The 24,172-nt window shown below is 44.4% G+C and overlaps 1 protein-coding gene across 1 annotated transcript in view; it reads right to left on the bottom strand.

Annotated features, from left to right (window-relative positions):
- The window catches only part of ITIH5 (inter-alpha-trypsin inhibitor heavy chain 5), a 48,312-nt gene that overhangs the window by 12,886 nt on the left and 11,254 nt on the right, over positions 1-24,172 (bottom strand). Inside the window, exons 5-8 of the mRNA XM_071424145.1 lie at positions 23,482-23,732; positions 16,252-16,421; positions 15,515-15,631; positions 166-337 (exon numbers count right to left, since the gene is read on the bottom strand). Of these exons, the coding sequence (XP_071280246.1) occupies positions 166-337; positions 15,515-15,631; positions 16,252-16,421; positions 23,482-23,732 (710 nt within the window). The remainder of the gene's footprint in view (positions 1-165; positions 338-15,514; positions 15,632-16,251; positions 16,422-23,481; positions 23,733-24,172) is intronic.

Raw genomic sequence — 24,172 nt, 5'->3', positions numbered from 1 at the left:
TAAAGAACACATAACCTTAAGTGGAGATGAAGGGAACCCTATGTCCCATAACCTAAATCCCAATGCCTTTTTATTCCATATGCTCCAAGACCACATTTCCCACTCTTTGTTCTGTTGTAGTTAACTGGATAGCACAGTTAATCCCATCTCTATCTCTGATCATACCTCCAGTGGGTGACATGTTATGGATGTACTTTTTGGCATCCCTGATGTTATTTGGAGTAACTGGCACCAGCCTGTCCTGCTGCCAGACCTTGATTCGGTTGGAAAAGCCAATGATATTGAAGTGGTCTTCAGGCCTTAGGTCCTGGAGAATTGTGAAGAGAGCTTCTTTGGTCTAGAAAGAGAAAAGAGAGAGCTATTGGTTTCTCTGGGTCTGGATTGAAGGCACTTGAGATGGCAGTTCATGTTCAGACTCAGCTGTTCATTATTTCTTATCAGTAAAACAGTCTCACTACTGTGAGTTCTGCAGCTTTTCATTAGAAGGAACAAAATGGCCAACAATCTCTTGGTACAAGGGCTTTTAAGACTAAACTATCCAATTAAGAACTGACACCTGGATTATTTTCCCTTTTAACCCAATAACTGATCACTTGAAGCCTGCAATGTCGACTCTTCTGCCCAATTACAAAATGCCACCCAAACCCATGGAGAAGGAGGAAGAAGAAGCATGAAGAAGAAACCCAGGATGACACCCTGTGCCCTCCATCTTGCTTCCATCCACAACAGACTAAAAATCCCAAACCCTGAATTTCTCACCAAGTGATACACCTACATTCTCTCTATAATCTATTTCACACTTTTGTGGATTCCAGTCCATCTTGAAGTCTGGGAAACTTTCTCCATGAATGAGGGCCAAAGTCAGCCCAGCTCCCCTGGGGGTCAGGGCACCCCAGAACAGACACAGAAATATTCCCAGTGCCCTGGGTTTCCACAAGCAGCAGACACAGCTGTCAGTGTTTTAGTGGGTGAGAATTTAGTTTCAAGATGTTTACTGATCTTTTGGATATTTCTACACTGCCATTTTAGCTGATGAATAAAATTGGGATGTCCTTCCCTATCTCAAAGCCTGATCTCTGTGGTGCCAGGGGCTGGGCAAATATGAGATGAAAAACACCTTTTGCCCAAAAGGTCTTGTGAGGCACATCTAGACCTAACTAAGCTTAAAAATCAGGCATCACAATTAGGATAAAAACTCCAAGTGACTGGGAGAACCATGTTCTGAATTAAGAGATAGTGAATAATAATGACTAATAACAAACTCTTAGAGTTTGTCTGACACCCTCTAGACTGTCAGTAAGCTGCAAGTGGTATATATTTAAAATAGGTAACTTATAAGTTAAAAAACCAGTAAACATGTCAAAGGATGCACATTCTCTGTTCATAATTAGGATACTATTGCTACATGTACACTCTACTGAATAGTTTCAGCAATGAATAAATGTTTAGGTTAATATATTCAATTAACTAGATATAAAAAGAAGTCCTGACTAGTCAATGCAGATTCTACCTGCCAGCCAGTTTTGTCCCAGGCATATTATTTTTCATCAATATGCCAACTGTTCATCATCCTCTGTAAACACAGGCAACCAGAGTGAGGAAAGCTGATGGTCACAAGATGAGTTCTTAGCAAAGGAGGTTAAGGATCCTGGGTTCTGGGAGAGCCAGACCACTGAGGAAAAGGCAAGAGGGAGACTGCAGAGGTGTCCAGCTCCCTCAGTGAGACCAGCTTGGATTTAGCAGCCATGCAGCTGGGTTCACATGGAGACAGACTTCAGCTGAGTAAGACATGGAGAGGTTGCCCAAAAGCAGCCTCTGGCCATGCAAACATACCCTATATTTGGATGCAAAACACATGGGAGGAATATGAGGCAATATCTAGGCAGAGGAATCAGCAGATTCTCAGCTCAGCCCCTTCTTGGCCTCCATTAAGCCTTCAAATTCCAAGGAAAGCTATGCAAGAAATTATATTGTGTGCTCACCAGCATTTAAAGGTTCCTCTCATGCCTGTCAGGAAAAGACGTGAAGGGCTTGTCCAGAAGAAATGTAGGAGTAATCAGCAGTGCTGGAAACCACATAAGCCTAGGCCTGATGTTGCTATGTAAAGACAGTTTGGAAAAGGGCTCAAAGGACTGATCAAGCTGTGTCATCAATATCCCCCTGGATTCTGCATGGCAGATGATGATGCAATGATGAAAACAAATCTAATCCTCACAGCTGGTGCCTTGGCTCCCAGTCCACCTGGAATTAAGGGGAATATTTCCCATAGCTTCAAACATTCTGGAGCCAGGTCTGGAGACTCTCCCTGCCTATTTCTGTCCTCTGTACAAATAATTTTGCTCTGCAGGGATCTCAGGCTTAATCCCTCCACTTGCTTAGCTGGAACATTCCTCCACGTCCCACCACTGTTTCAGAGACAAGAATATTAAAGCAAATGCTGGTGGAAGAGATTCTTTCAAAGAGAAAGTGAGATTCCCATCAGGTTCACATCATGATGTGCACCAAACACACCTTCACAAAGGTGAATTCCTGCCCCAAACATGGAGGCTGCCTCCAGTCTAACAGTCCATAGAAAATGGAAAAGTTGGGTGAAATAATCAGCTATTTGAAAAAGGATGGAAGGTTTTAGTCTCTCTCATCTGCTCTTTTACAACACCCTTTTTATTGGAAAAATGCTTTAGATAATGCATGACATCACCCTTCAGAGACACCCTCCATCAACATCCCATTTTACATGGAGGAAAACCAGGCTGCTTTTGTAATTATGTCAAGGTCAGAAAGTGAGAGGTTCCCAAAACCTGGGGTTCCCAGCCCTCAGTTCAGTCAGCCAAACCATCCCACACATGCACAGGCAGCAGTCACACAGCAGAGAAAAGGACTCTTGGATTATTAATTCCACAATAACAAGGTTGGCCTGAGTATTTGTCCCTCAAAAAATGGATCAAAGTAAGCAGAAAGTGAAAATGGAGACCCTTCTATCCTGTGTGTGAGCAGGCCTCAGTGCCAAGCTCTCCTGAGGGAAATTTGGGCATGTTAAATTTGGGTGTTAAAGGGCGTTAAAGCAAGGAGCAATGAGACCCCCACAACTCCCTACATACACATCCCCCCCTCCACCCCAGAAAGGAGAGGAACAGAGGTTCCTAGAGGCAATGATTTCAAGAAAACTTCCCCAAATCTCATTATCTATATTACAGCTCTGATTATAATTAACACTGCTTGACCTCTCCCATTACAAAACCCCTCTCTTCAGTTTTTTTCCAATTCTGTGAAACTGCACTTTTCTCAGAGGGATTTATTGGGCCCAAATAAGCTCTGCTGTTTCTGAGAACAAGGCAAGAGGAGAAATAATCTTGCCTTGGCCTACTTGCAGAGAGGCTGCATCTTACTTCCCTTGTGCTCACAAATTCCTTTTGACATTCTTGCCTGTGTTCAGCCAAAATAAAGGAAAGGAAAAAGTAAAACAACACAGAGTAGAAGTACCTGGGTGCATACAGCATCCAAGCTAGAATTGCAGAGAAGATCAGGAGGGAACTGAAACACATTCCCAGGAAACCCAGCACTTCCCCATGCCCTCATACAGGGGCCAAATGTGGGGCTGGGACCATCTCTCCCCTTCTTTCATTTCCTCTTTGCTTTTTGTCTCATTTTCGTCACTCCACGGAGTTTGAGTCAATTTTTCCCAGGAAAAAACTTCTGCCATATTTTAATGGATATGCACTGACAGCCTGGATTCTGGCATCTGTATCCTGTGCTTGCCTCTGCAGCATAAATGAAAACACTTTGAGTTTATGTGACATGCACACAAACATATGTACAAGTGTGCGTGTGTGCACATGGGTTTGCTCCAAAGCAAACAGAGTGAGGGAGGCCATATGGTTCATTCTCCTGCAGCTTTTACTCCATCCTCAGCACAAAAAATAAAGGGTGGGATTCAGCTTTGCCAACTCAGTCATCAGAAATCTGGGCATGACATCTAATCCTGCTCGAGGAAGCCACCACCAGGGAATTCTCCATCCCATCTGTTTTGGACAGGTTTTAGGGTGGGCTGAGTCTGGAAGTGCCTGTCTCCAGGCAAGCAGAGAAAGTGGGACTCACCTCAACAACTAATCCTGCCCATCCTGAGCATTCTGGTTCTTGCTGGAGCCAAAAGGAGCTGAACTGTCTCTCCACCTCTCCCAGAGTGCTCTGAATCCCCTGTGCCTTCCTGTTTCCATCTCTCTTCCAGGTATGTCCTAAAGACCACACTCCTCATGGGGTGGAACAATGTGCTTTGAAACCTACCAGCCTTCCTCACCCTCTAATGGTTTATGGACTTCCCTCAGAGTGCTGGATATGATTCAGCAGCTGGCAGGCAAAACCAGCTTTTAATAAGGAGAATATCTTGGTAAAAGCGCACTGCTTGAAATCCTGAGGGACTCAGCCATGGCCAAGTGCAGTTGGTGCCCAGCCCTCTCCTCCCATCTCCACCAGAGCCCAGGCAAGGCTTTGCAAAGCTCTTCTGGCTGCAGCTTCAGCTGGGATTCAGGTTTCTGCTTCAGTCCTAGCAAGGCCACAGCTGGAACTTCTCCTGGCTCCAAGGAGCCAAGGGCTGTGGCTGCCATGGGATTCCCAAACTGCTCTGCTGCCAACGGGGTCCTTGCAGTTCCACTCCCACCTGGCCCCACTGAGTCATTCCACTGAAACTCCTGCCAAAGAGGCAGAAAATTAACCATTTCTACCCTGCCGAGGGCCAGGTTGTTCTTCCATGGCTGTGCACATGACACTGGTTCATTTTGAAGATAAGCTGGACCCACTCACACTGAGGAAAAATGGTTTAGGGGTCCAGTGCCTCTGTGCCAGGTGCTGCAAGGTGAAATGCTGTTCCCAACATGTTTGCCTGGGGAGATGAATTTGGAGCAAGGATTAAAGCAGAGGATGGCAGGAAGTAACAACACAGAACAGCTGAATAAAAATCCATTTTTACCATTTGGGAATGGTTTGTACATGTCAGAGTCAGGTTTTAAATGAGTGTTTAAAAGAGAATAACTTGGTGGGGGAAGATTCCTGCATTTTCCTCAAATTAGCATGGATAAAATTGAGGTGAGAGGTGCAGACTGAATTGCCACTGCATTTGAGATGAGGAATTGTGCTGGTGAATGAGCTGCCAACACAGCTGGAACCCTGGGACTGAACCAGCCACCTCCAGGGCTACGAAATGTCACCCTCAAACCTGGAGCAGCACAACCCTGGTCTGCAGCTGAGGACCAGTGAGGTGACCATGACTGCCAGGGAATGAGCACAGTCCATGTCTGTACTTTGTGAATGAATGATGAGAGAGGGGAGAAGAGGAGCTCAACTGAGTAAATTATTGATGTGCAAACAGTGTCTGCTCAAGCCTACAAGGACAGAGACAAGCCAGCTCCCAGCCACCACTGTGACCTTCCTTGTCACCTCTGCACTGACACCTGGATATGCAATATTGTATTTGTGGGGTGCCCTGTGGCAGGAAGGAATGATGAATCTGACTCTATGTTCTCAGAAGGCTCATTTATTATTTTATTATATTATATTATATTATATTAAAGAATACTAAACTAAACTATACTAAAGAATACAGAAAGGATACTTACAGAAGGCTAAAAAGATAATAATGAAAACTCCTGACTCTCTCCAGAGTCCCGACACAGCTTGGCACTGATTGGCCAAAGAGTGAAAACAACTCACAGCAGAATCCAATGGAACAATCACCTGTGGGTAAACAATCTCCAACCACATTCCACATGTGAGCACAACACAGGAGAAGCAAATGAGATAATATTGTTTTCCTTTTTCTCTGAGGCTTCTCAGCTTTCCAGGAGAAAAATCCTGGGCAAAGGGATTTTCCAGAGATTGTGAATGCCATATCACAACACAGCTGCTGCCTGTCTGGTTCTTGCTTGCTGCAGGCCCTGCATCACAGCCAAGGTGATTCAGAGCTGTACCAGCCCCAGCAATAGCAGGAGGAGCAAAACTCCCTCAGCTACACTCGAGTTTGGCTGTGATTTGTCCCCCTTGTACCCAGCCCTTGGAGTTACCTCTGACAGACCTCATCTTGCTTTAACACTGGTGGAGCAAAGCATGGGAAGATACACGCTCTTGTGAGAAAGCTGAGAGCCTTCAGCCTTTTTTGGGGTCAAAGATCTGCCTCAGAGACATCTGGGATGATGTCAGACCATCTGGGCACCTTTGAGGAGGAATCTGACATTTCTTTCACAGTCCCTTGTTTGTCTGGGGAGCAGGGCGAGGGTGAGGCCTGGCTACCCTGAGAGCTGTGCAGCTCACAGGGACACAATATGTGGTTGTTAGGAGCTGTGGCACTGCCAGACATTGGCCCTGCTGGCCAGCAAGGGGAGAATTCAAGCACCTCATTAAAATGCATATCCCAAGCCCACGTATTCACACTTTCCATTGCCTTAGCAGCACTTCTAAGTGTTTCATCCAGCCACCCTGGCAGCAGCTGGGCAGCAGGACTCCATCACCAGTGGCACAGCCTCTCCCAGCTCAGCCAGCACCAGGAAACTGCTTGGACTTGGGATCAGCCAGCCTAAGAGCACTGCTAGCAGAGAGGAAAGCATTCCCAACCACAGCCGTTGGAAAACAGGACCCACTGACAGGAGGAGAAGCACAAGAATGGCCTGCAGAGAGCAGACCTGGGGCCATCTGCATCCATGTGCTAAAAGAGCTCACAACTAAAGACAAAATTTAAGCACCCTTTGTCCTTCCAGATCCCTTGTGAGAAAGCAAATTTGACAAGAAAGGAGCTAAGGGAACTAAGGCACAAGATGTAAGCTCAGAGGGAATTAGGAAGCCATAGCTCTGTCCAGGAATGAGTCTGAGAGTGCAGCAGTGCAGGGAAGGGCTCAGAAATGAGATCTACAGCAAAAAGGAGAAAAGTACAAGTGAATATATTGCTTGGCAAAAGATTGCAAGGAAATACAGGGAGAAAAATCAAAAGAGCTCCTTCTTCCCCTTCAATATCCTCTGTGCTTTGGTTCTTCTCTTTCCCTTTTCAAACATGCAGAGGCAGCTGATAAAAAGGTCCAGACTGGGTTTTTCAAACAGCAACAACCAAAGCTCATCCTGACCCCATAATCTGTCAAAAGGATAAATTAGTACTGTGACTTAAGGAAAGGCTGGCATCAAAGTCACACCTGAAATGGTGCAAACATGGCCAGACAAGGTGCTGCCCTAGGGTTGGTTTGGGTCCAGAGCCAGGGGGAATGCAGTGGGAGCACCACTGCCACATTACAGGGAGCAGGGAGAGCAAAGGTTTGGGCAGTGCTGTTCCTGCTGAGGTTGGAAGCCACATCATTGCTTTCCTCTGTGTCCCAGTGTCCTTTCTGCCCACATAAAATGCTGCTCACACCTGCCAGTGTGACAGTGTTCAAAGAGGTCTTAGGATGAGGGAAGAGATGAGGATCTGACTCCATGTTTCAGAAGGCTGAATTATTATTTTATGATATATATTATATTAAAACTATTCTAAAAGAATATAAGAAAGGATTTCACCAGAAGGCTGGTTAAGAATAGAAAAAGAAGGAATGATAACAAAGGCTTGTGGCTCGGACAGAGTCCGAGCCAGCTGGGCTGTGATTGGCCATTAATTAGAAACAACCCCATGAGACCAATCCCAGATGCACCTGTTGCATTCCACAGCAGCAGATAATCATTGTTTACATTTTGTTCTTGAGGCCTCTCTGCTTCTCAGGAGGAAAAATCCTAAGGAAAGGATTTTTCATAAAAGATGTCTGTGACATGCCAGCAACAGGGACTTCTGCACCAAAACCAGGGGTTAACCCCAAAGCCTATCCCTGGATTGTTTCACCTTCCTGCATCCCACTCTCAGAGAGGACAATTGGCCCTTTCTGCCTCCACAGGGAATGTCCTGCAGCTGAGGAACTGCAATGGCCCTCTCCCTGTCAATGTATCTTTGTGTTTTTCTTCCTGGCAGACAAGAACAGCGTAACCAGGGAAAACTCCTTCGCAATCCTGCACAAGAAGCATTTTGTTCAATACTGACACAGGCCTGTCATGGAGGGAGTTTGAATATGGAGTTCTGGACAATAAAGGTCTGTCTACAGTCCATGGTCCAGTCTCCTCCTCCTGAGCATCCCAGATCCTTTGCTGGTCACTTGAACATTGCTGACTCCCTACATGGCCTTAAAAAGTTGTTTTGTTGTTTCCCAGGCTGAAAAACAACCATCCTCTAGAACAAATGTTTGTTCCTATTGCCTTTTCTGGAAAAGGTTTTCTACTTAACATCGAGTAAAACACTTAGCTCCACACTCATCCAGGACACTTAAGCACTGAATTTTTTGCTCAGTAGATGATAAAATTGTCTTCAAGGATGTGATCAGTTGGGGTAACTCACTGTCTAGTAATCATGGTGAGGATAAATACATGAAAAACTAATCTGAAGATCAAAAGCTGATCTGATTTCTCAGGAGCTGGAGTTCCATGGGTCCAGAGGGCAGAGTAGATGCTCAGTCTTTGCACTCTCACAGCAGCATTGAGGATGTGAATAAATGCCAGCGTGAAGATTTACAGAGGCAAGTTCTAATCAGCACCAAGCATTGTTACTTGAAGCCCTTATCCCAGTGCAGAATGGATTACAGTTGGAGCAGTGAACAATTCTGTACTGTAAATAAGGCAAAGGGAAAAGCTCAAGGGCTGTCCCACAGTGTTACACTGAAATAACCCCACTGGAAAGAACAGGGCTGCAAGGGCACACAGCCAGACTGACACAGCAATGTCTGAAGGCCACATTCTTCTCCTAGCTCATTTCTTCATTCCTCTTCATTCTTCTCTTGTGCTTAGCTCATTTTAAGTGGAATCAGATCCCATAACATGCCCATCAGACAGTCAAACCCCCACCCTGCCAGCATGATGAAACATTTCCATGGAGATAGCAGCAAAAAGGTCAGCACCAAGGGAAAAATGCCTCATGCCCTCCATGCAGAGCTTGACATCTCTCTCTGCCCATCCTCAGAAGAAGGGAGTTCATCCCAGGACACAGGAACTGTTCCAATAATTGGGTACTGTCGTTTTCTGTCACAAAGATCATCCCCAACACAATGCTGGGAAGAGCTGGCATGCCCAAAAGCTGCCCAAAACACATCCCCTCAATTTCAGCAATCAACTGCTGTGTTACAGAGCAGGAATTGAGCTGAGGCACAGCTCATCATGCTCTTCATACTGATGACAACCATCCATCCTTCATCATGCAGCCACTCTCACAGAGTGGGTGTCCCAGCAGCCAGAAGCCTGCCAGGTTTGGAGCTCTGTAGCCCCCACTCAGAACAACCCATCCATGGGTATGATCTGCTGGGAGAGATGTGCTGCTCCTCCCTTGGGGCTTCCCCATTTTCATTTCTTTCCACAGGACATGCAGTAGGGATCTTACAAGAGGGTGCTAGTGACAGGACAAGAGGGAGTAGCTTTCAACTAAAAGAGGAGAGATTTAGGTTGGATGCTGGGGAGAAATTCTCTGTGAGGGTGGTGAGGCCCTGGCACAGGCTGCCCAGAGAAGCTGTGGCTGCCCCTGGAAGTGTCCAAGGCCAGGTTGGACAGGGCTTGGAGCACCCTGATGTAGTGGAAGATGTTCCTGCCCATGGTAGGAGGTTGGAACTGGATGATCTTTAAGGTCCTTTCCAATCCACACCATTCTGGGATTCTCTGATCTCCAGTGAGTGAAGGTGGTGACAATGGTTTGTTGGTTCAAGCAAAGACACAGCACTTTTGCTTAGGGTTAGCATTAAGCAATGCAAGACCACTAAATAGTTCCTTTAAAAAAGCAAATTTGCCAGTTTTTCCACCTAAGAGTGGCCACAGGGCCCTCACAGTCCTCAACACCTGCCCCCATCCAATTTTCACCATTTCCAAACCCCTTCAGCATCTCCAGCTGCAGGATCCCCACTCTCTCCTGCACATCTCTGCCTCCAGCCCTTCCCCTGCCCATTTCCATCCTAAGCCACTGCCTCAGGCATGAGAAGAAGCCAATTCTTCACCCAAAACTCTGCAGAGAAGAGAGCAGATGTTTTGGAGGAGATTATGTCACTGCATCAGGGGTAACTATCCAAGCAAAATCTCCCCCAACCATGACACAGCCTCACATCCCTCACTCCTAAGGGACCTCAAATTGCATCATGTGGACCTCAGGGCTGCCTGTGGACACTGCTTGATGACAGCAGCACAACCTGGAGGAGCTGACTCCAGCAGGATTCCATGAGAGGTGCCACAAGCACTTCTGAGCTTCAGCTGCTCTCCAGAGCCAGAAGCAAAAGGTCCCGGTTGAGCAACGTGTGGGACACACCCTGGTTTAGGGGCAAGGGGTATTTGCCTGGAAACAGCAGTGTTGCTGCAAACAGTGCTAATCTAATAACCTCAGTCTTGACAAAGGTCTGCTGGTGTCTTTTAGGCTTGGGGGATCTTTGCACAGCCATAACCCAGACATGGGTTTGCCAGCTAAAGAGGCAAGACTCTGCAAAGAGACAAGCACAGGCAAGGAAAATAACCTGCCTAAATTCACATAACAGATCCATGATGAAAACACATGTAGAAGCCAGGTCTGGCTTCCAGGTGTTGCTCCAGCAGCTGGAAAAAACCCCTTTAATTCCAGATTGGAAAGGACTACTAAAGAAAGATCTTTCACTTCACTGACTTTTATGCATTTGCCAGAGCCTTGAGGATACCAAGAGGCTTTAATGGCTCTGCCCAGCCCCAGCTGGGGCCTCCACCCTCTCTCCTGCCTATTTAAGCACCAGCCTGGGCCCTCATCCCAGTGTCAGACCAAGAGCTGTGCTGTCTGTAGCTGTTCTCCATAAACCTCAATGACCCCAATCCATGGAAAGACTTCCCAGCTTCATTCAGCCACTTCCATTTCACTGCAGCTTTGTCTGAGGGTCACTGGGCTGTGTCTGGCACCTGTTTCCAGTTCATCCTTCGATGAACTCAGTGATGGTCCAATTGAAACATCTGGGAGAGCTCTCAGCATCTTCATGAGTTTTCAGTTCAAGCCCCAGCACCATTCCCATGCAAACTCTGCCCTCACCTTTGTGTCCTATTTACTCCAAACTCAGTTAAAGGACTTGCACTTTATAGGTGGTCTGGGATCTTCCTGGGAATTTTTGTCTCTGCTTCTACTGCCCCAGCATGAAGCAAAGTTGGCTGTTAGTGCTAAGACCAGAAGCAGTTGCTCTGTGTCCTGGATACTTGAGAGCATCTTGCTCTGAAGGCTGTTTCTCTGTATGACCCCATCATTATTTAGTAGTTTTAGGGTTAGGCAGACTATTTTGCTTTGTGACAAGTACTTGCGTTCCTCTTGGAGGAGAAATTTTATTATTTTCTTTGAGCAAATAAAGTCTACATAGATCTGCTGTCTTATTTACTGTGGTATTTCTTATATCCCAAATTCACACCTCCAGAGAGGACTGAGATGACACTGCTGTGGTGTATTCCTGAGCAGGAGGCAGCTGCATGGGGCTCCTGGTGCTGCAGGCAGCTCTTCTGTCTTCTCTGGGATTGTTTCTTTCCAGCAGAAATGGAAAACCTGACAGAACTTTCCTCGTCACAGTAGCTTTGAACGCTCTGGAGGCTGTAATTAGAATTAGCATTTTTTCCAAAGCTCCCTGGTGATTTAAGGTTGTTCTCCTGGGCAGCAGCTGTTACTTGGACTGACAGACAACAGGCTCACAGCCAGCTCTGCACCAACCAGCAGAAATCAGAGGAGTTTGGAAGGAGAACATTGAGTGCTCAGGTGCTTTCTGCTCCTTCACCACCCTGAAACTCCTCAGGGGTGTTGATGCTGAGGCTCAGAGGGTGAGGGTTGGGCACACAGAGCCCCTCAGATGGGCTCCAGCACTGTGGGTGACTCAAAAATACCAACAGTGCCCCTTGGACAGGCACAGGCAAATGAACTGGAGCCCTTGCAAATCCCCAGCAGGTCCCAGTTTCAGCTGGCTTCCTCCTGGAGCAATTAACCTCAGAGAAAATTACAGTCTGGCACAGCACCACTGACAGGTTGCCAGGCTTGTGGTGAAGCCAACTGCTTAACTGAGTGTGTGGCATTTATTGCCTGTGGGAAAGGTAAGGTGAAACTAATCTGTGGTTGAAACAATTCTATTTTACAGCTGCAAAATACCTGCAAACTCATCCTCCTGTGGACATATTCACAGCTTGGAACATTCTTCTTCTCTTTTCTCACCATGTTCAGTGAAGCTGGGTGCAATGATGGTAATCACAAGGTGGTGAACTTATAACTGGCCCCTTTTTCTCCTGGTTATACCAATGTAAAGCTGCTGTATCCCCTCCTACCTAGCCAAAGGTACCATAAAATCAGCAGGGTGGACTGTTCAAAGGCAGTCATTTTGCTTCATTTTTGCAAATTTTTGTCATTTCTGCAAATCATTTTGCTTCCCAGTAAACCCTGCAGATAGAAGCTCTTCCCCAGGTTCTCCTGGCTGTTAAAAGCAACTATTCCACACAGAACTTGCTGTCTCTGCAAAGGAAGGAACAAAGTTCATGGGGATTTTCCTTGCCAGTGGGACAGCAGTAATGATGTGCAAAGCCTTAGGCACATTAATATTTTTTCCCTCATCATGCTCAAGAATTTTCTATTCATGAGCTTCATCTCCCTGCCAGTGCTAAAAGGAGAGTGAAGCAAAGGCTCAGATTCCCAGAGGGGTTTGACTGCTGCAACACATCTGAGTCTGCTGGACATCACCAGAGCTCAGAGGCTGTGAAAACAGGAGAAAAATCTTCCCCTCAAAGCTAATACATCTCTTAGGTGATGTGAGGAGAATGTTTCAAGGGTCCTGATCACAGAACCAAAGAGCTGTTAAAGCTGGAAAAGACCTCTAAGATCATCAAGCCCAAGTATTAACACAACACCACTGTGTTCTCCACTAAACCATGTCTCCAAGCGCCATATCCACATGCTTTTAGAACACCTCCAATGACTTGATCCAAGCTGATCAACCAGTCTCACTCTGTGTGTTTGCAACTGGACATTTGTTGCTTCAAAGACTGAGATATCTTAGGAAAAAAGGGATGGCAAAACAGATGAAAATTCATGTTGGAAAAGGAAAACCTTGGGAGAGGAAAAGATAAATGACTCACAGCTGGGTTGTGGGAACTGCAGGATGAAATCCTGACCCCACTTGAGTGACTTTGCCATTTGCTTTGTGAAGGCAGGTGACTGAAGAGTCCAAAATCTCCTCCAGTTTCTACAGAAAAAGGTGCACAGCTGATGTTTCCCATCCTTGCTTACACAATCCTAAAAGCTGTCCTTTGCCACAGTCACTGGAGCTGACCCACAGGAGCACTCTTTACAATTGCTCACTGTATTTTTAGCTGACCTTGCACGTGACTCAGTAGAGAGAAATGAGGAAAGACAGTTCCCATGGGATTTCCCAGCTCTCTACACAGCACCAGAGATCACCACAGCTGTGAGAGCCCAAGAGAAAAGACAAAAAGGAGACATTTCCTCTGCTCAGATGTATCCTGCCACCAGGGAATCTGTAATTTAATAAGCATCTCAATGACATCAACAACTGGTAAAAAGGGCACTGAGCAGACATGGCTGTAACTGATCACATTTTCCTAGAGAACCAAGAGAGGTTTCTTTTTCAGCCAGTCCTAGATTTTGGTCTTTTCTTGATTAATATGTCGGGGTGTTTATGATTTTGATCTTAACTCCATAAAGTTCTGTTTTTTGGAGCAGCTGGAATCAAGGGAAGATAAGTGCTTCCATCCCATAGCACTCCTCCATATTGTACCAGTGGTGCTCCATAAAAGGAATATACTGAGATAACAGACCAAAAGTTGGGTGTGGATTTTTTGTTTGTATTTTTTATTTTTGTTGAGCTTGGGATTGAAGGTACTTGAGATAGTATTTCATGTTCTGACTCAGGAGTTTATTATATTTATTAGTGTAATAGCTTCACAACTATGAGTTTTGTAGTCTTTCATTAGTAAGGCACAAAATGGCTAATTATCTCTTGTTACAAGGTCTTTTAAGACTAAACTATCTAATTAAGAAATGACACTTAGATTATTTTTTTTATTTAATAACTGATTCTTTGAAGATTGTAGTGCAGACTTTTCTGTTTAATTACAAAATACTACCTAAACTCATGAAGAAGAAGGAAGAAGAAGGTGAAGAAGAAGAATTTGCCTCTGCTCTAAAACTTTCATCTTGCTTTATATTTATTACTATATTCTAAAACTCTACGTTTTCTACCCTTCTAGCTAACTATAGACTCATAATTTTAGGGCTTTTAATAAATTTTGGAAGTCTTCTCTACAGCCTCAGGTTAAATGTAGTACTCTCTTGTGAGTCTGTGCCTTTCAGCACAAAAGGTTTAAAATTCTCAGCATCCAGGATTCCAACAGCTGGGTACAGCCTCAACAAAGGCTCTGGGCTCAGAGGAACCTCTCAGTAGCTGATTTGCCTGAGATCCATGTTTAGCAGCACAAACTGCCCAGGCTATGAATTAAAACTTTAGGGGTTAATGGCTGTGTTGTTTTTAGTAGGTGCAATGAAAAGAAACTCTGATACTCAGGAGGAGAATAAAAGCTTTCATAGTGCAAGGTTAATCTGCTGGCTACTTGTGCAGCTCACTAAAGCACCAAAGCCCTTTGGAGTTTTAATCTCCCTGGTTCAGCACGTGGTCACTGGCTGTCTGCTTCCAGCCTGCAGGACTGGGGGCATTTGTGCCAGAACTGTTTATTCTGAGAGGCTGGGTGGTCATTTTTCAGCAGGAGGATAACTGAAAGCCAAGGGCCAAGCTCTGTCCATGAGGCTTTTTGCAGATTCAGAGGCATCTTGAATTGAGACCTCATTCAGGACAGGACTAGGATTGCTTCTTAACAACTCTTTTGATGAGTTATCTTCTTCCCCAGTCACTGGGAAAGATAATTTGAATCCATAGAATCCATATTCCATTTATATTTGATGTCCCCTTCAGCTTGGTATGGTGGCTCACATTCAGGTCTATGCCCTGGAAAAATGTCTGAGATTTGTTCTGAAAGACTCAGATTCCCAAAAAGGACAAAATGACTTTTCTTTCAGCAGAGCCTCTTGAGTTATACTTCACTGAGTGTTTTGCCAAGGTAATTTAAAGGCAGCAGTGTCTTCTCTGTGCTGTTAGACTGGATACAGAGTCTGCTGAATGCACTTTGCTGGCAATTCTGCCTGATCTGCCTCTCCTCAAACTGCTCAGAACAGAACCACCCTGGACAATCCTATGCTCAGTTTTGTCAACACTGACCTTTACAGAGTGATGAATCCTTCTACATTCCTCGTTCCCATCCCATCCCCACTGACACGATCATTTCGCATTGCAGGTAGATCACCTTGCCTTGAGGTGACTTCAGAGCCACCTCTCACCCCAGACACAGCAAACATTTTGCAGAGGAGAAGTGGTGAGAGAAATCTGAGCCAAGCTTTGCCACCCCAGGGCTGAGCAGCCCAGAACAGACAGGAGGAGGAGCTCACCTGCTTCAGCTTCGTGCCCACCATGGAGGCGCTGCTGTCCAGCACGAACACCACGTTCTTTGGCAGGGGAGGGAGGTCTGTGGGGGCGAAGTAGTGCACAAAATATCCATTGAGGATCTGGGGAAGAGCAAGGCAGTCAGGAATCAAAGGTAGATTGTGGTCCAACCTTCTACAGACGTCATTATGGGATATCTGGATATTTGGGTGTTTTCGGTGGCTGTGTCTACACTGGAGGTTGTGAATGCTCCTTGGAATCCCTCTTAATTCTGTTCCCAGATACCCTTGGGATCCCCTCCCTTAATTCAGTTTATCCAGATTGGATGAGCCAACTGGAGCACTCCATGGAGAGATCCATGGAGATCTCCTTCCATGGTTGACATCCAAATGCAGTTTGAGTCATCCAAATGAGTTTCCTTCCAAATGCAGCAAGGATGTAACACACGTGCCCACAAATCAGAACCACAACATTCCCTTAAAAAACTGGCCTTGTATCCAGATATTTACAGCCAGCATACTGAGAAACTGAAAAGCAGACACAAAAAAGAAGCTCAGTGAAGTTGGGGTTTAAGTCCTTCTTGTGGCTGCTAACTGACTGGTTTTATTTTGGATTGTTCTTACAGGATGGAGGAGTAGCCTTCACTTGGAAAGCATTTTCTAGGAATTTGGAGCAGGCAAAACAATTAAACCATCTTGAATACAGTTAATAAAACAGAAAAAATGAATCATGTGTACAGTACCTGAACATCCCCAACACTCAGCTCCCTGCTGACATCATATCTAATTATGAAGTCTCCCAAAATTCCATTTCGGGCGATCCTGGTTTGCTCAACCACACTGGGGTTGAATGTAACCTTAGCTAAGGTTTTGGTGTGCCCAATGACAGTAGAAGGAGGAGGAGACACATCACCTGTTGAGATAAAACCACAACATCACAGGTTTTTCCCATTGCCTTACAGATGTCAAAGCACAGCACAGGTGGTGCTGCCATGGAGCCAAGTCAGGCAGCAGAGTGACTTACTGGGATTGAAGATTCAGTGATAAAAAAAGAGAGAAAAAAAAAATTAACCTCAAACTTTAAATTGAAACCCATCTTGCAATGCTCTCAGGGATATAAATGTTTGTAGCAAACTCCCATATTCAGTTCTGTTTGGCCAAACACAAAACCTCAAACATGCAGATGCTGTTCACTCCAGCCAGCTCCAGACATCCAGGACACAGATCCTACACCTGAGATCCTGACAGTCAATGCAGGTATGATTCATCTGACCTGTTTAAACATTTATTCCAGGATTAGATGAATCACACTGTAGATTTTTCCTAATTGATTGTAAGGAATTCTTGAGGTGGCATGTTCAGACATGCTGCAGGCATGTGGGGTGGGATTGATCTGAGTGACTGATCCCTTGGTCTGACAAGTGTCTTATGTGTAATATCCACCTTTTAACAAGTCCCCTTCACTGCCTTTATGTTCAGCAAAAGTTATCATCATAGTCACTGCAATTTCAGTCTAATTCAGACAAAATCCAGCACTGCCAGTGCAGTCACACAAATTGCATCCCTAAGATATAACTCATCCTAAACTCTGAAAACCCTTCCTGAATCAATAAAGAGGGATGTGCCTGGCAGAGGGCACCTCAGATAAAGACAATTATTTAGGTCTGAGTCACCCTGCAGGAAATTCTCCTTGTATTGTTATCTGTGCTCATTCTCTAAAAGCTGAGGGAAGTTCCCTGTTGCCTCTCTATATAAACAAAATCCCACCTTACCCTCTTTTGGTTTGTCAGCTGTTTCCCTCTTAACTCCATCCTTACATGAGATGGATTTGGCCCCTGAACTTCTCCAGATTTTGAGGGCTTTCACCCTTTTCCTAACTGGCTTTTGAAAACACAAAATATATATTGTCAGCTGAAGCTGTTCTTGGGTGCTTTAGCTCTCACAGAGATTATTCCTCTGAGGCACAGAAGTTCTATTATGTTTGCTCCTGATTAGAATTGGTAGGAATCAGCTGCTTAATTATACTCTGAGGGGAAATCTCAAATATTTTCCAAAAATGCCCAAAAATCTGTGGTATGACAGGGAAATTAGGGATGGGGGAGGATCAGTTTCAGTTCAGGTGCACGCAATGCCAATACCCACATATAAGTTTATTTTCTAGATTCCACTATGCAAGTGGAGATCAGGTCAAGAGTGTCAGAGATGAGGGTATGATACATCTGTCCAGACAGACATCTGCTCCAGGGTAATTTTAATTAACAATAAATTAACAACAGCGATCCAAATGAGAAGGTGCAGGCAGTCTGGGAAAGCTCCATTCCAGGGGGTCCCAAAACTCTGTTTATGTAATGAGCGGTGGCACTTCACCTTTGTAAAGGGCTTTGAGCAGCTTTAGGGAAAGGCAATGTGACATCTGTGAGCAACAATGAACACAACCTCACATCCACACCCCACTGTGATTTACAAAACCAGCAAGATGTGATTATGTCCATTTAACAAGTAGGAAAATGGAGGCATGGGGTGGTTACCTAATTTACCTAACTTCCCACAGGTGGAAGTCCATAGAAATGCCAGGATTGGGGTCCTTTTGGGTTTATGAAATGAGTAGCCAAATCTGTAACTTTTACTCTGAAGTGCCATGTACAATCTAGGTTCCTCTAGGTAAAGGAATGAGAGTAAGATTCATAAATCAACAGCACTCTAGGATGTTACTGCCAGGATGATTTTGCTTTATTTCCACAGCTGTCCTGGGAGTGCATCTGAAAAGATGAGGCACAAGGCTGTTCTACTGAGATAGGGAAGGGTTTTGTCACAGGCCAAATTTTACACAAGCAAATTATAGCTAGAGCACCAGGACTGTAAAACAAACTCCTCAGCAAAAGCCTTGCCCATGGAGACCAAATGACAGAGATCACTCAGTCCCAGTAAAATCAAGAACTGACTCTGCATCACAGCTTCTCTGGGAGAGCTCCTGTCCATTCATCCTGATGGAAACTGAGAGGGAGGTCCCAGCCAACACACTGAAACCACAGAAGGACACTAGTTTTGTATCTTAGAAGGGGCTTATAAAATGATTGCCCAGAGCTTTGATATTTTTTAAATCCATGTACAGTTCCGATTTCTCCTGGCAAAGAAAAGTTATAAATCAACATTGCTGTAAGATTTTACCTCAGTCTTGATCTGTTTTTATTTTTATAGCTGCCCTTTGATCTGATGAACCAACAGACACAATATGTTTTTAATACAAAATGCATCAGATTTGCTTGTATCTGCCTTCTTGAATTTTCCATCTGTCTTCTATTGCTTCCAGAAATCCCATTTAACTGCCAGTGTGGGAAAAGCCTAAAATACATAGAAATGGCTTTAAAGTCCATTTATAATTTCTGATCTGGAGGTTTCACATTACTTCTCCTCAACTGCTGAAAGGAAAGCCTGCTGTGGGTTAGGCTGCCTGGTCATTCACACCAGGGCCAGGGAGAAGCTGCCTCCTAATTCCTCCTGCACATCCATGTCCGTGGCCTTTGGGCAGCACTTCCATGTTTCTCTGCCATAAATACAGTGATGGGTGAGGCCAAGGAGCTGTGCCACAACAGCACAAGCTCCAGTCTTAACATTTCTCTGGACTGTTGGAAATCAGCTGATTTAGGCAGCAACTCCCTGCCTCACTTTCCCCACCTGTTAAATGAGCATAATCACACATAACCCATTTTTTAAAGCAATGTAGAGTCTAGGTGGAGTATGTGGATCACTTTGCCTCCCTCTATTGCTCCTCAGAACACTCTCTGGAGGTGATAAATGTCATCCTTTCCAACACAGACAGTGCTTTGGGGATCTCTGCAGAGGAAGCTTCCAAGGCTGTCTCACACAGCCATTTGAAGTGACAAGAATTGCTGAGGAATCTCTCCCCTCCTCTTCATAGCCTCTCATCTCCATCCCTGGGACAGAAGTTAAAAGCCAAAAAATGGTCTGATAGAAAGGGTCCAAGAAAACTTTTTTTTTTTCTGGAAAAACAAAAATCAGGTCTGGAAGGTAATTTATCTAATTCATCCCATGTTCTCAGACTGAATCCCTTCCTACTTAGTTTTTTTATACAATCAGGAAACACTCCAGACCTCCAGTAATGGAAACTCAGTGCCTGCATTTGCCAGTCCTTCCTAGAGCTTCAGTTTTTTCACTGTTGAACATTTTCAATGTCCAATTTACATTTTTCCTTGTGGATTACAAACCCATGACTTCTTGTTTTTCCAGTTATTGACAGAGAAGCCACAGTATCCTTTTCCTTCTTGCCTTTTATATTCTTGAACACAGTTCCTATATCTTCCCCCAGGTTTCTTTTTTAGGCAGCACTTGATATCTGGATCACAATTAGTCTCCTTTGTTTATTGGCCTTGTTCTTTTTAAACAAGTGGCAGAGAGAGAAAAATCTGTGAGATATTTCAGAGTCCAGAGCATGGATGAGCTCCAAATGCCTGGGCTGGTTTGTGCTCACACTGAGAGAGAGTAGAGCCTTCAGACAAACTTTCCACTAAATTCAGCTAAAGAAGTAAACAGAGCAGGAAAAAGCATTTTCCAGATGAAACTTTCGTCCTCACAGGAGGAACAGTTAAACCTAAATTATTTTGGAGTCTGGCAGATTCAGGATTAGAGCTCAAATGCAAAGCTCGTCCTCTGCTAACATGTGGAAATTTCCAGACAGCTGTTTTAAGAAATAAAAAGCTTTCTGAGACCTTTGGCTTCAGAAAGACACAGTCATCCTCAAGCAGCCTAGTGTCTCCTGCCCAAGCCCATGGCTAGTTCTCACACAGCTACACTGGAGGAACAAGATGAGGATATTATCCAGGACATCATTCAGAAAGTGGCTCCATTCTGAGGTCACCAGAGAAGGTCAGGATCATTGGCCTCAATGCCTCCTGTTTTGGGGTTTGTATGTGACAGAAAACACCTGCACATGCCAAAAGATCATTTTCAAAACTCACATGCCTTATGCCTTCCTTTGGGAAAAATACAACTCCCAGATGGAGCCATGTGTGCAGGAGTTACCGCACCAGGAAATATCCTAGAGGGATCTGTCATCACATTGTCTCTGCCCCCTGTTCAGAGAGGATGGACACAGGACTTTCTGAGAGACAAGAAAAGGACATAGCCACAAGTGAGACTGGGAGAGACACTGGGATGCTCAAACACAGCATTGATCCACAGCATTGATCCACAGCATTCCAACAGTCATTACAAGCTCTCCACCCTAGGCAGGTACCTGGGCATTCCCACCTGAACCTGAGTGAATATAAACCCAATAGAATGTGCATTCTGTGGGTTTCCCTGTAGGATTTTCCCCACCACATGATGGGTCTAGCCTGTGATCACCACTTTGACCAACAAACATTGAAATTGCAACAACCAAGTCTCATCACAAGCCTTTCAGGTGGTGAGATCCTTCTACACTTATACATTTTCTCAAGTGATATCTTTATGGTTTTATATTGTCATATTACTGTAGATAATAAGAACCAAAACATATCTGTTTTCCTGTGCAACTAGGTTGTTCTAAAATAAACCTAAATATGTGTATTTCCAACCCTGATGAATGAGTGTTGTTTCCAGAACTTGGGTTATCCTCACCTTTTGGAGTGGGTTGTAACAACCTGATAGCACAATACATTTCTCTTCCATTGCTCTCAAGATAATTTATTAATACTTCTCAAAATCTCATATTTTATTATTAACTGTGAGATAGTTTAGACATAGGAAATAGAGGAAGAGAGCTTTAATGACATATTCAACCTCAAACCAGTCAGGCAGTACCATTTTCCAATGTCCAACCAAGTGGTACTGAAGGGTTTTAAGCTGTGGGGATCCAAGAGAGAGCAGATTCTTTTTTCTGGTTTGCATTAGAGCTCTAATCCTGAATCTGCCAGAATCCAAAATAATTTAGGTTTAACTGTTCCTCTTGTGAGGATGACAGTTCCATCAGGAAAATGCTTTTTCCTGCTCTGTTTACTTCTTCTGGAGGTCTCACTGGATGTGCACCCACTTTTTGGGTGTCATATGAGCAAGAAGGCTCCACAGGGAGCAACTAATGGCTGTGATGGTTCATTTTTGGATCCATCTTGAGAGGTGACAGTCAGCTGGAATATAGTGGACAACCACATGGGATGATTCCAGACAGAAAGGGTGTGAAATTGAATTCTGAACACAGATAAAGCACAGGGAATCTGAGCTTCAGTTGCATTACTTGTCCTGCAATGGAAGACATAATTTATATACATTTTACTGGCTAGGGAGGATTACAGAATCCAACAGCTCAGGCCCATTTTTATATGAGCTCTTTGAAATCTGAAGCATGATGCCAAGAATGTCAGTGCTCCCAGATTGCCATTTGGATAGTGACTTACACGAGTTTTCCCTGTATGTCATTTACATATAGGAATTTCCATCCTGTGCTGGACCAGCAGTGTGTCTGCTCTGCTCAGTCTGTCTCTACCCTTGATCAATGCCAGATGTCTTGCAGGAAACCACATGCCAACAATTCCCTGATAGGTGAAAAAGGCTTCCTGCCTCTCCTGATGAGGAGCAGAGCACATTTATCACTTGGCACGTGGATGTAGGACAGTGAGACTAATGAGGCTTGACCTGAAGATAGCCCAAGTCACTGAGAGCCTTGGTTTCATGTGATTTGGATGAAATCAGTAGGATCCCACTGAGCAATCAGTTTAACTCCACTTCACATGCATTAGGATCTTTTAGTGGCAGATACGAGCAGCTCCACTGATTTTGCTGGCACTGTGTCACTTGGAGTCACTTGTGTGACTGAGGGTCAAGTCCCAAAAGACTCTGCATCCTCCATCCTTTTTTTTTTTTTTTTGTGTTTTTTGACAACATGCAGCAAACACAGGATCCTGAGCTGTTGGTTTACACCAGAAAGAGTTATATTTACACTGTCTGAACAGTGAGCAAGGATGGCTAGGGGTAAGAGTAGATGCTCAGATAGCACTTAGCACTTTGGCAAAATATGGATTTTCCTCTTGGAATTTCCCATGTTCTGAAGTGCAGGATTTCCTATCTTCCTTGGCATGGATGGATGGAAAAAACAATTCACTTAAAATAAACAGTTCCCAGGAGATGCAGAGGCCAGGGAAGAGCCTGCTCCAGTGCTGAGCACAAGGCCTGAAGGCCCAGTTCAAAGCTCTTCAAGACAATAGCAAAGAAAAAAAACCCTATTGAGATGAATGGGATCAGCCCTGTATTCATTAAGCTTCAAAGTCCTCACAGGCTGAGGCACAGATACCACACAGACACAGTCATCCAGAGAAAATAGACCCAGTGCTGCCAGGCCCCACAAATAACCATGAGAACCATGGGTCATAAAATCTCTCCTTACCTGTGGGGGTCCCAGTTGTGGGTTTCTCTGGGTCTGGATTGAAGGCACTTGAGATGGCAGTTCATGTTCAGGCTCAGCTGTTTATTATTTCTTATCAGTAAAACAGTCTCACTACTGTGAGTTCTGCAGCTTTTCATTAGAAGGCACAAAATGGCCAACAGTCTCTTGGTACAAGGGCTTTTAAGCCTAAACTATCCAATTAAGAACTGACACCTGGATTATTTTCCCTTTTAACCCAATAACTGATCACTTGAAGCCTGCAAGGTGGACTCTTCTGCCCAATTACAAAATGCCACCCAAACCCATGGAGAAGAAGGAAGAAGAAGCATGAAGAAGAAACCCAGGACAGCACCCTGTGCCCTCCATCTTGCTTCCATCCACAACACACTAAAAATCCCCAAACCTAAATTCTCACCAAGTGATACACCTACATTGCTCTCTATAATCTATTTCACACCTTTGTGGATTCCAGTCTATCTCGAAGTCTGGGAAACTTTCTCCATGAATGAGGGCCAAAGTCAGTGCTGCCCTGGGGGTCAGGGCACCCCAGAGCAGACACAGAAATATTCCCGGTGCTCTGGGCCTCCACACTTACCTTCAGCTTTCCCATTGCCTTTCTGCCTGCTGTTCCTGAGGGGAGGCACCTCCAGGGACACAAGTCCTGAGTTCTCCAGGATGTTCACCTCCACCCTCAGCCTCCCCACCAGCTGCTGGGGCCGGATGCTGACGGTGTACTCGTATTTCCCCAGCCTCCTCTGCAGGAGCTCCTCGTAATGCAGTGTGAACCTGGCCTGCATCTTGCGGGGGATGAAGACAGAGGCCTTGAATGTCTCATAGCCGTTCTCCCTGGAAGGAAAATCCAAAGACAGCTTCACATCCCATACACATCACACATTACCTCCTTCACCTCCCCACCCCGATAGTTTTGCCTGACCCTGTTCCCTGTAAATAATCAACTGAACCTTCCCATTGAATCTTGTTGAACTCCTGCTGCATTACCGTTGAATTTTGCTGATTTATATAAAATATACATAAAATACATTAATACTATAAATAAAATATCAATATTTATAATAAATATTAGAAATATTAATAAATATAAATGGTATTATAATTTACCAAATTAATATTTATTTACAATTATATTATTGTAAATAAATATAAATATTAATATTTATAATAAATATTATAGCTAGAAGTGATATTATTATTTACCAAATTTATATTTATTTATAATTATAACATTATAAATGAATATAAATAAAATATTAGTATTTCTAAATAAA

This window comes from Agelaius tricolor, unplaced genomic scaffold, assembly GCF_023055355.1.
Source record: "Agelaius tricolor isolate 1412-34295 unplaced genomic scaffold, bAgeTri1.0.p SCAF_3, whole genome shotgun sequence".
Lineage (NCBI taxonomy): Eukaryota > Metazoa > Chordata > Aves > Passeriformes > Icteridae > Agelaius > Agelaius tricolor.
The sequence above is the reverse complement of the archived record's forward strand: the minus strand, read 5'-3'. Positions and strand labels throughout refer to the sequence as shown.